This window comes from Pyxicephalus adspersus, chromosome 12 (assembly GCF_032062135.1).
Source record: "Pyxicephalus adspersus chromosome 12, UCB_Pads_2.0, whole genome shotgun sequence".
NCBI lineage: Eukaryota > Metazoa > Chordata > Amphibia > Anura > Pyxicephalidae > Pyxicephalus > Pyxicephalus adspersus.
The window spans coordinates 37,926,446-37,941,884 of NC_092869.1; the positions used below are offsets into that span (position 1 = coordinate 37,926,446).

General features: G+C 41.5%; 1 protein-coding gene and 1 long non-coding RNA gene across 2 annotated transcripts in view; one reads left to right on the top strand and one right to left on the bottom strand.

Moving 5' to 3' along the window:
* The window catches only part of NID2 (nidogen 2), a 49,857-nt gene extending 47,105 nt beyond the window's left edge, over positions 1–2,752 (top strand). The window contains exon 21 of the mRNA XM_072428959.1: positions 2,113–2,752. Coding sequence (XP_072285060.1) covers positions 2,113–2,123 — 11 coding nt within the window. The 3' untranslated portion in view covers positions 2,124–2,752. The remainder of the gene's footprint in view (positions 1–2,112) is intronic.
* A 920-nt stretch (positions 2,753–3,672) lies between these two features.
* Positions 3,673–9,810, bottom strand: LOC140342391 (uncharacterized). The gene is made up of 2 exons (XR_011923069.1): positions 5,028–9,810; positions 3,673–3,953 (listed from the first exon to the last, which is right to left on the bottom strand). It is a non-coding gene; the product is annotated as an uncharacterized lncRNA (long non-coding RNA).
* Positions 9,811–15,439: the final 5,629 nt, after the last annotated feature.

Genomic DNA, 15,439 nt, shown 5'->3' on the forward strand with positions numbered 1-15,439 from the left:
TTTAATAAATCAGGTCCCATGAATTAGATATACACAGGACTACAACAATATTGTATGGTACATCAGCCATACACATGACTAGAATAGAATATTACATAATACTTCCTCCATACACATCACCTTTAATCAACAAATAGTTAATATTAATATTTAGGGACATAGAAAAACTACTTTACCAAACATGACCAAAACATTTCTTCAGGTATATATATCTACAAGGTGCAGGTTTCAAAGCTGAACTCTGGTTCTTAAATTAGCATTATTTCTAAAGCCTGCAACTAATATATCCTAGAATCAATGCTCCCAATGTACTAAGCCGCTAGTACTCCAATTCTTACACACTTAGAACCGTACTCACCTCCCTCTCCTCCTGGCCATCCAGGCTTCAAGGAGTGGGAGGAGGTAGGTTATGACCGCAGCATTGGTGGCCAAGGATTACAGGGAAACTGTAATGAGGGAATTTGTGAGCTTTAGAGCAGTGGTCGTCAACCTTTTCGGACCACACTAAATTTACCGGCTCTGGATCGCTCATGCACGGGGAGCCGCGTGTCACTCAAAGGGGAAGAAACTTCCCCCCGAGTGATGTCATGATGGCAGAACCTGCCCACTCTGCCATCGCAGATCTAAGCCTGTCCAGAGACACAACCCGCGATCTGTACAGGGGACATGGTCCGCCGACCACCAAAATTTTCTTGCAGACCGGACCATTGGTTGGCAACCGCTGCTTTAGAGACAACTGAAGGCAAGCTAGTAGAGAATTCTAATTTATTACTATAGGTTACTGTACCTCTTCAGAATAAGGTTTAAAACTTCTGTAAAGTCTGCAGCAAGAAGGAGATCACATAATCTGTATTTTCCCATCATGTAAATATTACAATGTGCTTAGAAAACCTACAAAATCCCTGAAATTTAAGGACATTACTGCTCCTGGATGGGTTACAGCTGAAGGATCCAGACCCTGACTTTAGCATGCTATGATTGGTTGGTTACAGATTCCCCAGCTGTCATACTCCGCTCTCACATAAATTGCAGCAGCTTTGAGAGCAGGTCTGGGCAATGAGTGTACCAGCTTATGGCATTCCCCATAATATCTAGAGAAAAGCAAAGGAGATATTCTGAACACACTTGCATACATCTTGCACTATGCTTAGCATGGTCACTACCCAACAGTAAGCCCTTAACCCAGCAGGGGACTGCCAAGATGATCAGATATTTACAGTGCATAGAGCACTTCTACACATTAAAAACAACAAAGATATTTAACTTTAAAGAGGAACTAAACTTAAAAAAAAAATACACTTATCTTTAATCTTGCAGGGCAGTCCTGCAGCCGCCATCTTCTCTTCTTCATCCTGCATCAACCAACCTAGATCAGGTGCCGTAGGATGACAAAAATTTGCCGATCTCACTGCACATGCGTGAGATCTGCAAATTTTTCTTTTTTCGCAAAAAAGACTCCGGCATGCGCAGAAGGAGCGCCCAAGAGCCTTCCGGGATGCATGACAAAGGTATCCCAGGAGGCTTTGCACTCCCATTGATTCTCGATCGCCTAGATGATTGAGAATTAGGGGGTGGTGATGCATCCTTAAACGAAAAAAAAAAAAAAACGAATTTTTACTCTCCATAAAAGGATAGACCACCCTTTTATGTAAAGTGAAAATTTAGAGTTTAGGTAGGTTTATCTAAAATTCCACACGATCATTGCAGAAAGGGACAGACAATTCCCCGCTACCTGCCTGATAACTCTAGGTATCTGTCAGAAAAAAAAAAAAAAAAAACTGCTGAGCTGTTCAGCTGCAGCTGTGGTTGCAAGAATATCCAGCAATCCCAGCTTCCTCTGTGCATGCTGGGAATAATTAAACTCCTATACATCACTTACCTATTCTACTCCACCTAGTCTCCACTTGAGAATGTATTTACAATACAGGACTATAATGGTTTTACATTGTTGGGGGAGGATGTTGGTGCTCCACAGCCACAGAATGGCTTATGGAAGAGGCTATGGTCACAAATATACATACCAAAGTATTTAACTTTTGTACTTTGTAGGGACATTTTTGACTTAAAATCAAAATGCCTACATCCAACCTTCTCCATATTTGTACATTGCAGGAAGGAAGTGACATGACCATGACAAAAATTAAGCAATACCGCTAAGGAGGACTCTCCTCTCCCTTCGTCTCTGGCTCCGTTGAGAAGGATCGAGAAACAGAAGGATGACTTAAAAACTACACACAAACTATAATTAAAAAAAAAAAAAGAACAAATTTCCTTCCAAAAAATTTATAATGTGTAAAGTTTTTTTACCTCAATTTTTACTACTGTATTTTTTAAAGCAATGTTTGTACCTGTAAAGATTAAAAAGATGCGTTCATTAACCTGTTTAGCTGCAGAGATGTGAAAGGCATTGTCAAAAAACCATAAGGAAAAATCTCTCAGGCCAAATGAGGTTAATATGAAATCCGTATCGTGTTTACTTTTTTTAACTCAAGATTTTAATGGTGCCGATTTTTTTATATATAATTTTTTAATCTCTTAATATGTAGATTTCAGTTCATATTATAAACAAGATTTCAGTTCATATTATAAACAAGATGTCTACTGTGAAATGGCTAACTGTATATGGCTGTGTCCTACCTATACCAGAACCAACAAGCTATAGAGAGTAACTGTACCCATTCACACCCTTCAGAATCCGCTGTACAAAGAAACACTTCACAGGTAATTCCAATAAAACATCCTTTTTCCTTTACGTCTGGGTGAATTATTACATGATTGAGGATTTGTTTGGTATGGTGGTTCTGGGAATACATGTGAACCCAAACTGGTTTAAAATTTGGTTCCTGCACGAGGTAGCATTAAAGCAAACCTTCAATGGCAAACATAAGGTCGCCTTCTTGTTAGCTCCCAAAAAACATGATCTAAAAAAAAAAAAAACGGTTTACTAAATGGCCATTTATTAATGGAGGTTGGCAGAAATGTGGCTTTTGTGGAAGGTCTTTAATTCTCAAATTTTACCTTGTGTTCACTCCAGTCACTACTAGCTGGGTGCACCACCCGGCACTTTTCAGTAGCCACCCGGCTGTTTTTGGGTGGTTACTGTGAGTTGGGTCATGATACAGGGCTGACACCCACCTACAGCCTCTTCCCATCCAGCTTAAAAATATTTCTTGGGAGAATAACTGCTAAACCCTGCTGTTTACCTGTCAGGTGCCCAATAAAATTCTCAGTGACAAGTCAGGGTTTGGATTTAGAAAAAAGGGGCTTACACTCACCCATTGCATAGATCTAGTTTTATATACAGCCTAAGCCTAATATGCAAGAGGCTTCTTGGAACAGTAGGTCAATGCAAATTCCTACAGGCACTAAAGAGGTTCTGATTGGGCACTTCCCCTTTCTTAGAAAAATTTTAGACCAAGACAAAAAAGGGAAGGAGCCCTGAATCTTTGTTTGAAATTGCATTTCACCCATCTATATTTTAAAGGCTGATTAACACCCTGTGCTACAATGCACAAAAAGTGTGCTGCAGCATATTGCCATCAGTTGTGAATGGACCGTTAACCAATGTTCCCCCTTGACTATGTCAAGAAACCTGGAGTAATGTGAACTTTACTATCCAGATTTAAACACTTCATGTAGGGGTTGTAACCCAGAGATAAACAGAGAAAAAGGTGCTGTGAAACAAACAGGAACATTTTTATTTTACCTTGTTACAACTATACAAGGGGGAGCTTGGAGCCGCATGCTGGGTATTTCCAGGATGGGGATTGGAGGGGTAGTGTGAGGCAGTGATGGATCTCATCTGCCCACTTTGCCCAGTCTGTGGTCAGTCTTGGGATCAGCAATAATTGCCTGAACGGCTACAATCGCTTCATTGATCTTGGTCTGAAGTTCTCGGAGTTCTTCAACGTGAAGTAAACGCAGGATTCTGGCAGCGTCGTTTAATACGGCATCTAATAAACATACATCGAATAGGTGGGGGTTAGGACCAGCATGAAAAAAAAACTACTACTACTAAGGGTACCTTTACCCACAGTATTGTCTGTGCAGCCTCTGCTAAGTCTCTATATATATGGCAACTTTGGTCTTCAAAATAGTCAATGTTAACATATTCAATCCTGGAAGAAGACCACACACTACAGGCACAATAATACCCTAATGGTGAAGGTTTAGCGCCCCAGTCTGATTCCATCTGTGTCCCCACTTGGGTCATACTAGAATTTACCGGGTTCTAAAATCTTCATTTCTTTTGTCAATTCTGCATAGAGTTTTGGCTTAGGTATTCCTTAAGGCAGAACCCTGACCAATAAAAGAACGAGGCTGCCACTGCTGACCTGATTTTGAAAATGCTAGTTGCCAGGCTCCTATAGAAATCTGTTGGTTCTGCTTTAAAAATCGGCCATTAGGCCAGTCATTAATGCAGAAAGGGACAGAAAGTCTCATCTGCAATAATACACAATTAGCTGCTTGTTTGCAGTCTTTGTTTCCAGGAATGTCCCAGGTATCAGGTGGCACTGCCAGGGCTGAATGTGGGAGTTATGTCCTCCTGGCCCAGCCAATCAAGCCTGAAGACTGGAGCACATGGAAGGGAAGATGTCAGAACAAGGACAGGTATTTAAAAAATTGTCCTCAGACAGGTCAGGTTATTCTATTGCAGAAGGGATGTCACCTCTCCCTTTCTATAATAAAGCTTGGTGCAAGTTTTTAGGTATAGCTCCAGTGATTGGAAAATGCTCCAGATCAGGATTTCTGATTGACCCATAAGAAACTTGTAAATCAGTAAAGTTCAGGTCAAGTGACACAAAGTATTGAAACTGGAGACCACAGTAACTATCATACTTATATGGTCAGCGATAGCCGGCCCTGCATGTTTGCAACTACATGTGACAAACCCAAATTTACTTAACAGTAAAAAGGCAAATCAAAAACCATCATTAATTACATTTTCCAAAAAGCAGACTACATTCACTATTACTAGGTGATATATATATATATATATATATATATATATATAGACAAAATCCTACCTCCAGTATCAAATCCAAGTGTGTGTTTATCCAGGGCGACAGGAAGCCCCTGCGGAGAAAAAGCATTCTTCGTTATACAAAATTGCACATATATGTACCGTCAAGAGATGAGGGTGACTATTTGCTATAAATGTGCCAATAAAAGCAGTCACAAGGATCAACATCGTACACATCAATCCTGGAGCTCATAAACAGATTACAGTGGAAAGGCTGCTACCCCCTGTATTTATACAACTAAAGATTCCTAAATGACGGTCCAAACAAGTACCAAATCCAGTATTGGGGGCACAATTTCCTTTATCCTCCCTGACCTTCCAATGGAGCTCAAAGTGGAAGGGTTTCAGCAACAGAAGTAACTCTGCCAATCTAGAAAGCAATGGGCATGATTAGGGGTGGCCAAGTGCTCATTGGCAAACTACAGGCTTGTAAATCAGCAGCTTGCAGATGCAGCCTACATGATTGTGGCAATTTTTCTCTGAATCCAAAAGCAGTGCAGCATTGTTGTCACTCCATCAAAGTAAACTGTTAAATACAGTGTTAAATACAGAACATTATTATGAAGAACAGGGTTTTAGGGGCATTTGCCAAGAGAAAAACTAATCCATAGTCTGTGAACGCTAAGCTGATCAACAGTGACACAGACAGCGGTCAGGGTTTGGCTGTAGATAGTGGAAGAACTTGGCACCTTTGGGATGAGTTCCAGGCTGTTTGAAAAAGAATGTGTGACGGTATCCAACCTTTCTAACCAAAGCTTTGGTTTCCAGTGTTGAACAAACCAGGGGAATGAGTTTGAATGTGCAAGTTTGTACTGCTCTGTGACCCTGCAGTAGAGATATTTCGTAATTTTTTGATCGGGGGTTATGTCAAGGTACAGGATGTGAGCTTCAATCTCCAAGCAGTAAGAACACCTTTTGTAGTACAAAAAGAAATGGCCATTACCCTTACTAGTTTGTTATTGGGTGTTAGCAATTTCCCCTCACCTGCTGTCTGGATGACAGCAATTTCAGCAGAATAGAGAAAATCACCAAAGCCCCAAACAAATACATTTTACTTTACAATACCCAAAAATAGCTGGGGTTACATTTTTCACTGTGTTGCAGTAATGCACATGTAAGGGTTACTTGGAATGGTAACATACCAAAAAAAAATAACTTGCACTGGGCAATGCAGTTCCCCCCAACACACTATAGAACATTACTGCAACTCTGCTGCATTGGATGCGATGCAGAAAAGCCTGAACCCAGCCAAAAGAACAAAGACAAACAAGTTGGAGGAACCTGGGGAATGTTTGTTAAAATTTTAGAAATATAAAATCTAGTAAATAAGATTTAAAAGATACTAGAAAAGTTCAACCACCTTATTCAACCCGCTAATACTTGTATACACATAATTATCATTAATAATATTTATAAACAGGATTTGCATAGCGCCAACATATTGCGTACCGCTGTACATTAAACATTAGAATTTCATAACCCGCCAGACAGCACACTGGTGAATCCATTAGCATCACGTAAGAAGCCCGACAGTACAAAATTTTAGCAAGTGGAAAAACCTTTCACAGACTGACGAACAAGTCCAAAAGGAAGGTGGGCAGCCAGAACCAGAGGCATGGGAAGATGCAAATGAATAGAAAAGCAGATCACCATTTCCTTATAGAACAGATACATATGGAAAATACATCACAGACAGAACACAGAGCCAGCTGTCAGGTTTAAGGGATTTGAACAGGAAATTATGAATAATCATATAGGAGAAAATTAATAAAAACCAAAGGGTAATCTGCAGGCCTGGATGAGCTACAAGCCAAGACTTAGACATTTAGGATTTGACAGATGTTGGATAAGTGTACGGCTAATGTTTCAGTTATGAATGGAATAATGGAGGGATAAATTGTCTAAAGGCGGAGACCTCCTGAAAGACTTAATGCCTTCACCCCTTACTGTAGGAATCACATTTTTCTTTTTGCTTTGCTCGATACAACAAACTGTCAGAATCTGTAGTGATATGTAAAGTAGAAAAATCCATCCAATGTCATAGCCTGTCCCAGAAATATGAGATTTCAGGTCTATGTGAAGAACACTTTAATTAATCAATAAATACACTTAAGAGGGCTGGCTATGATGACGTTCCCGATATCAGATGCTTTTCACAAAGGAACAAGCTAAGAATTGGTGCTGGGTTCTCGAACTTTTGAACATGGGAGAACTGTTGAAATAACTTCATGGAACCCCCCGCTATATAATTACTATATCCAAAGTATATTAGCCTCCTGGTGGTCAGTGGGAAGAATGTCAGCGTTACTGAGAGGCAAAAACTGCTCAATAGACCCCTGGTTGAGAAACATTTTTAGAATATAAGTACCTTAGGCTTGGTTCAGATCTGCCTTGGTAACAAACGATTCCACACAACTCTTTCCATCACTTGCAATGCAAAGAACCATCATCTGAGGATTTGGCAGGGGGAGGCAATATGCCGTTCTGTATTGCTCACTGCTGCCCGTATTCATTTTCTATAGGGCTGCTGCAGGTTGAAGCTACTTGTACTTGTAGCATTCCACCCAAGGCAGTGGTACCCACGCCAGTCCGAACATCTAGCCCAATTCTTTCTGTAACTAAGCAGCAGATTGTTGTAAACTAGAACAGCCAAGGCTAGTCCATGTTACTGCTGTGCCAGTTCTTTGGCAGGGTTGTTGACCACGAGTTGGTGCCAATACCATGGCTGAGCATATTTGATGTCACCAATATTTGTCATCCTAATCTGGTCAGAAAGGAGTCATTAATTTCACACTTACAACCTTACGATCTTCAAAAGTTTTTGTTTGTTTTCAAGTGGGTTTTGTAATCCCATTCAAATCTATGGAAATGCAAAATTTGCTTAAAGCAGATCAAAGGAAGTCAATCTCAGGTCAAACGTAATTGTCAAATTCTGAATATTCTCAGAGACAACTCAAACTGATGTTATCTGCTCATTGTAAACTCTGGTTCAGGCCTTTCAATGGGCTTTGGTCTTGTGTTGATAACAGGAATACCTATTTTCTCCTGATAACATCAGCACAGCACTAACAGTTTGCTATGATTACTGTAAAGCTTTGTGGCAGTAAAGAAGAATGCCAATTAGCCATGTACAAAGCTGGAACGTATTTTGTACAGCCCAGCTTACAATCGCTACACATTTCCCATACTTTACCGCCAGCCAGGTGACGTATGCCACTGACTAAAGAATTCTTCCTGGTCCATTAATTCTGCTTCCTGCGTCCCCTCTCTCCACTTCCAGTCTTCTCTATGGCCAGCAAGTCAACAGCAACACGACTGTCTAATGAGCAGGGTAGCTGACCCAATAAACAGTAATAACAAACCAAGAAATAGCCTAAATATCTTACCAGCCAACAAAGGCTTATTTATCACAGGGAATACTGACAAGAATTACAAATCCAAATTAGACCAGAGTTCAGTTTTGTAAATGTATGCAGTGATCTCCCCGGCCCCTTTTAGCTGGGTGCACCACCCGGCACTTTTCGGTAATCGCCTACAATTTCTGGCTTTAAAAGATTTCCGGGTTGGGCACTGGTGCGATTCCACGGACAACAGGAAAGGCTCTCTACTATGCAATAAGCGTTCTCCTCTCTTTTTCCAACACGATCCACAGCTATAGAAACTAGGAATATTCCCGCCCCAAATGTCAGCACACCTCCGTTCTCCAAAGTACGATTTATTTTTATACTGGAGTTTAGGTTACATAAACATTCGTCTGGAGAGCTTGGACAGCTCCGATATAAACAATGTTTTACAAAAGGTTTAATGAACACTAGAAGACAAAAGCAAACAGGATGGGAAACCCTTCATTACATAGTTTCACATCTAATTCGAGAACAAGGAAATGTTTAAATAGATACAGTGGGAGTCAATGTGCAGACACAATGGAGAGAAGGAAGCTGGCACACCAACATCAGTTACTCCTGTCTCAGGAACTCTAAAGGCTGCTCCTTGTTTATCTTTACAAGGAATTAACGACCAGCCACTATCCTAACCTTACCGTTATCTTCTTTACAACGCCAACATATTACACAGCAATGTAGCATAGCTAGAAGCTGCAGATGACAAACCAGGATACAGTGTTCTCCCCAGAACCTTTTAGACCGATGCACCACCCAGCATTTTTCAGTAACCACCTGGCTTTTTTTGGTAGTTGCTGAAAAGTTGGGTCACAATACAGGGATTGCCATTCGCCTGCAGCTTAAAAAAAATTCTGGGAAGAATACTGAGGATTCATATTTGTGATGCAAAATGACAAGAGAAGAGACCCTGACTAATCTATCTTACAAGATGTGGGATAGTCTAGTGTACAAGAGGCAGAACAAATGGAACAGTGACCTTTAGGTCATGATATAAAAGATGGGAAGGTAATTGGGTTTAATAAGGTTGGTTCTGAGGTCTAGTTTAGATGTGTTAAAAAGGCGAGAGAATGCACAATGGGGTGAGGGAGGAAGTTCCAAAGGGTGGGGGCAGCCCTGGAGAAACCTGGGAACCATATGTAAAAAGAGGTTATGAGTGAGGAAGTCATCAGTAGATCATTGGAGGAGCAGAGGGGGCGATTATAGGTGTATTAAATATCAGGGTAGGCGAGACAGGGGTAGTGGCACAAATTAAAGGCAAATCACAGTAACCTGCATTTAATCCTAAAGTGAAATTAAAGCCAAAAAAGAGATTTGCAAAGAGAAGCAGCCGATGAGAAGTCCTTGGAAGGATGGAGGTGGCATTCATGATAGATAATAGAGGCAAGAGTCTTGTTAGCGAAATACCAGAGCAGATGTTGGTTGTCATGTGCACACAGATAATATTGTAAGCTAAAAGGAGGAGATTTGTTTGCCAAGGGGGAAGGTTTACAGAGAAGACTAGAGGACCATGAACGTCAGATGTTCCCTGGGGGACATTTACAGGGAGGGGAGTATGGCTACATACACCCCAGCCTCAGGGCTGATATCAGACGAGAATGTGGCGTGTGTACAGCACTCGACGTTCATGGATCCATCCCAGCGGATCTACGAACGATCGTAATACAAGTGAAGGGGAGAGAGCGCAGCGGGGTGCCACTCCGTCATTCTTCTCCTTCCTTCTCCATAGAGCAGAACGACGCTGTATGTACAGCACTCTTTCATGCATCTTTCTTGTAAGAGCCTTTTCAATGACAATTATTGTACATGTGTACTTAGAAAGGAGTTATCATTTAAAGAGATTAGGAATGAGCAAACATATATAGAAGAAGCAAACCAAGGAACGGCAAAGCTAAAGAGTACAGGGGCTGAAGAAGAAGAGGATGTGATTGGTGTTTTAAAGGCTGAGGAAAGATACAGATGGAGAACAAAGCAGAAGGAAAAGTTTATGGACCAGGCATGGGCAAACTACGGCCGTATACAGCCCAATAAGGTTGTTTTTTCTCTGGCCCTTTTGGTGGTCTGCAGCTCTGGCCAGTGCCACCCCACACACCGGCCAGAGCTGCGGAACACGTCCCCCTTTTGTTTCCCGACTCATGGAGGTGGGTGGGCCATGGCCCTGCACACAACCCGCCACTTTCCCATCACAGGTTCAGATCTCCGATGGGAGAGTGGGTGGGGTTATGCCATCATGAGGTCACATTCACTCTCCCATCGGCCCGGCCCCTCTGTCAAGTTTTACATCAGATTGTGGCCCCTGACTGAACAGTTTGCCCACCCCTGGCCTAGACATTCTGGAGCAAGCTGTGCTTTGATATGCAAAAAGAAACAACTGCAGAGTTTGTCTTGTCATTACAGAGTTACAAGAGGTTGCAGAAGAGCTCAGCCCTTAAGATCACCCACAACCTCAGCTGTGTTTTGCAAAAGATTTCTTCTGCAAGTCATGCAAACCGCCCCCCTCCCCCTCCAAGCCTCCATCCTGCACACAGCGAGCAGGAACCTGGGGACTACCTGTAGTAATTATAGCAGGGGATTCCTGAAGAGTTGAAAGTTATTTCAAAGTTTTCCCCCATGTTAGAAAGGTTGAGAAAGTTTGCTCCTTATGTGTCCATACAGCTCCTCCTCTTTATCCACTGGTCATTCACACTATGGACAGCAGGTGGCAGCCTCCAGGATTGTCATGTATGTTGTCCCTGCAGCTCCTTCCAGCAGCCTTGTATTGGATCCACAGAGGAGGAGGTCTGGTCAGGTCTTCTATCCTGATCATCTCCCCAACACACACACAGCTGACCCAGCGTGGACACAGATTAAGCCCCCACTATGGCTGCCCTAATGCAATGCTGCACCTTCATTTCCTGCCATGCTGACAACAGCTTTACCAAACAGGAAGTGAATAAAAATTTGCAATAGAGACAGAAATAAAAGTCCAACAGGAAATCGAACATTATTATTTCCATCTGTGTTGCCATTCCTTCATGGTCCTAGATTTCTCCTCACTTCCTGCACTGGTGACAACCTTTTTTCAGACAGGAAGTGAGGAGAAATCTAAGACCATGCATGGGTGCTCTGGATTGCCAATATTTTCCAATGGCAGCCCAAAGGTCCCTTTCTATTACCACTCCAGTATGCTGTTTTTTTGAATGAGCGGCTTTGGTTTCCCAAGTCCATCACCAGATTGAAACCGGGGTCAGGGGTACTAAAACAGCAAAAGCAGCCAATCAGAGCTTTTATGAAAAGTCAGAGAGATCAGATGGACAGAGAAATGAGCTCATCAGTCTGCTGCTACTCCTTTACTGTCCAATCACAGGCAAGGGGAGGGACAAGACCTGTAAGTGGCCTGAGGAATGGATGGACAGGAGCACAGGTCAGCTTTATTAGCAATTTCATTATCTCCATCATGCTTGGCCTGCCTGCTTTATATCAATTCAATGGCTACCAGTGGGATAATAGAAGAATTATGGCAGAAAGGTGCACCTGGCCTCCATGCTTCCTGTGTCCCCTGAACCACCATGTGGCACCACAGAGTGTTCTGGGTAACCCTAACAGGCCCAGGGCCACCCCCACACCTTACCTTTACAGTTGAAGCCGGCGGGGTTGTGGTAGTCCAGAGCTTGCAGCTTCCTGCGGAACATGGTGCCCAGCAACCTGCGGCTCTCCAGCTGGAAGACAGCTCTCCAAGGGCCGTCACTGCGCAACCGCGCCGGCAGGCCAATCACAGAGCGCCGCTACCGGCTGCACCAATCACCAGCATGGGCGTACCTCTGTTTAACCAATAAAAACTGCAGCAAGGCAGGCTTTTAGGCCATTTGGAAGCATGCAAGGTTCAACCAATTGAATGTCACATGGCTGACTGACCAATGAAATATAGTAGATGAGGCATCGGTTTGATGCCGATTTGTTTCTCGTCATGCTGATTGGACGTGGACAAAGGAAGACTCCTACTCACGGAGCCGCGTTGGCTCCGAACGCCCCACCCCATTGTTGCCATGCTTACACCATTGTCAGCCATTTTTAATGTGGGCAAATCAAATTTGGCTCATAGTCTTCAGTGAGAAACTATTAATTATTACTATTTCTCGTACTAAAAACGTAACTTTTAATTAAAAAATAATGTTTATTAAAAAATAAATTTAAAAAGCAGAGTATTACTATAATACTATTGTAAATAATTATTTACACCTTTACCTGTTCAAATATTATTATTATTATTATTATAAAGGATTTATATAGCACCAACATATCAGGCAGCTCTGTACATTATTATTATTGTTATTATTAAACAGGGTTTATAAAGCGCCAACATATTACGCAGCTCTGTACATTATCATTATTAATAAACAGGATTTATATGGCGTCAACATATTATGTAGCGCTGTACATTAAATAGCATTACAAATGACAGACAGTGACACAGGAGGAGAGGACTCTGCCCCCAAGAGCTTACAATCTAAGAGGTGGGGGAAGTAACACACAATAAGAGGGGAGATATGTAGTGGGGGGAAGTAGTGACGGTTTCAAAGGACAGAAAAAGACGGGTAGGCAAGTTTGAAAAATGGGTTTTGAGTTCTTTTAAATGAGCAGAAAGTAGGAGTAAGTTCAATGTTTGTTGTTCTTTACTGTTAAATTTCAAAATGTAAATCTGAACCTAAAAATGGTTATTGATATTGTACTGGTGGTTTAATCAAGTCCAGGTAAAGGCACTTCCTGTTAAAGAGTGACAACTCTCTCCTCATTTCCTGTTTCAACTCCTGTGTTGTCACAAGCTGCTGATGGAGACTCAAAGAGCTTTTTTCAACACATTAGGCATGGTTTTTCCTTTTGTCACTATCAAGAAACACATCTTGATAAAAAAAAATGCCATATATATTTCACAGCCACAGACATGAAGTAGCTGTAAAGAGCTAAAAACATCTTTTTTTTAATGAAAATTGAACAATTGCAGAGCTATGCGCATCACTTTCACATGCACAGAAATGCTAAACATAATGCATTGTAACATTTTTTTTTGTAATATGCAACAATTCATATATATGCAGGGGGACTGTTCAAAGCCCAGCTCTGTTTGCTATTCAGAGCTTGCAAACCCGAAGCATCAACTAGGCAATCCTAGGGTCCATCACATATCCTGGGGCCCCAGCTACATCCTTCCTGTTCTTGCAGTAAACCATGGGAATGGGTCTTGGTGTTTGATGGAGAGAACCCATGTCAGTATAAATAGATAGGGGGCTAATTGTATACCTATTGCAATTCTAATCAACAGCATGGGGGGGACTACTTCATCTCTTACCAAAAAAGAAACAACCACTCTGCATGGCACTACAGTAAATGGGCAGCTGTTATAAAACCAAAAATGATGGAAACTTTACCTTTGAAGATCCTCCAACACAATCCATTCCATTATGTCCATGCTCTGCTGATGATCTGCTATTTTCCTGTTTGATTAAACTCACCTGATCTTAGTGAACACCTGTGAAAGATTCACTTCCATCAGGCTCAGTCTGCAGAGTCTATAGGACAGTTTCCTTTCTGCAATTCTGAGCAGCCAAATGAGCTAGATTTGTGATAGATTTAGCAGTAAGGATGAGACAGAATTTAAATCAAAATCATCCTTATTATTACTTTAATATTAAGGTGGCAGCTTATTTATTAAATGGAAAAAATGGCAGCACTCAGTTCATTGAATATTGCATTATTGTGGTTTCATACCGATCAATGACAAAGTGATAATTGAGGAATTAATACAATTTTCATTTCAGACACACAATGAAAAAGTAATCAGGATGAGTTTTGTTTTACTGCAGAGCAACTTTGGAGCAATGATTATTAAATAATTGTTAATGATATTCAATGATTATTAAATAGGTAACATGATAGCAGGAATGTTAGCACTAATGGTTCTCCAAAGTGTTTCGGGGGGGGGGGAAGGAAATAGATTTATATGATGTCACTATTATTGTATGATTGGGCGTACCTTCAGGGGAAACCCCAAAAGGAGGTTCTATGTTATACATTGATTTTTTTTTTTTTTTTGTTTGATTTTAATAAAATAGGTTTGCTATTTTAAAATGTGTTGTCTAATTGGCTAAATTTGGTAAAGGCTGACCTAAAAAAGTCCCATTGTTTAGTGGTGTTCTTCAAAATTTCTTCTTATGTGTCTATTGGGGATGTGGTCATGTCAAGAAAGGAAATGTTGGATATGCCTAGGTTATCACTAATATTGTGCACCAGGAGGAAGGGTCACTGCAGTATAGGCTATAGATCAGAGGACGCCAAACGGTGGTCCATGGTGCTGTCCCCCGTATGGACACAACCCGCCCACTCTCCCATCGCAGGGGACACACACTTTTGTTGCGTCCACAGCCCTGCGCTACTATTCCCCTAAGGCAGGGGTCAGCAACCTTTACTATCAAAAGAGCCATTTTGCCTCCTCTTCCACTAAAGAAAAATAGTCTGGAGCCGCAAAACATAACACAGTTTATAAACTTTTAAAAGTTTTAATATTTTTTTAATTTTACCTGTTACAACAAGTGTGCATGTGTAGGCCTACTTTGAAATAAATTAAACACTGAACTATGCCCCTAGAAGCCTCCAGCTTCTAACGTATAATCCTGTTACATTAGCTGGAGGCTTCTAACGTAACAGTAGATTTTTTTGATGGGCAGAGTTCTTTATGTTCTGACAATGCCTTAGCGATGAAATTTTAAGGGGTGTTAGCCACAGGTGTCCCTCATTTGCAGCTTTAATTTTGTTCACCTGTACCCCCCAATCTTGAGTAATTGGGGTTCAGGTGCTAGAAGCCTCCAGCAATGTGTAACAGGGTAGATTATTTTGATGGGCAGAGTTCTTTATTTTCTGACGATGCCTTAGCGATTCAATTGTAGGTGGTGTTAGCCATAAGTGTCCCCCACTTGCACCTCTATTTTGGTCACCTGTACTGCCTCCCCCCCCATTCCAGAGAAATTGGGGTTCAGATGCTAGA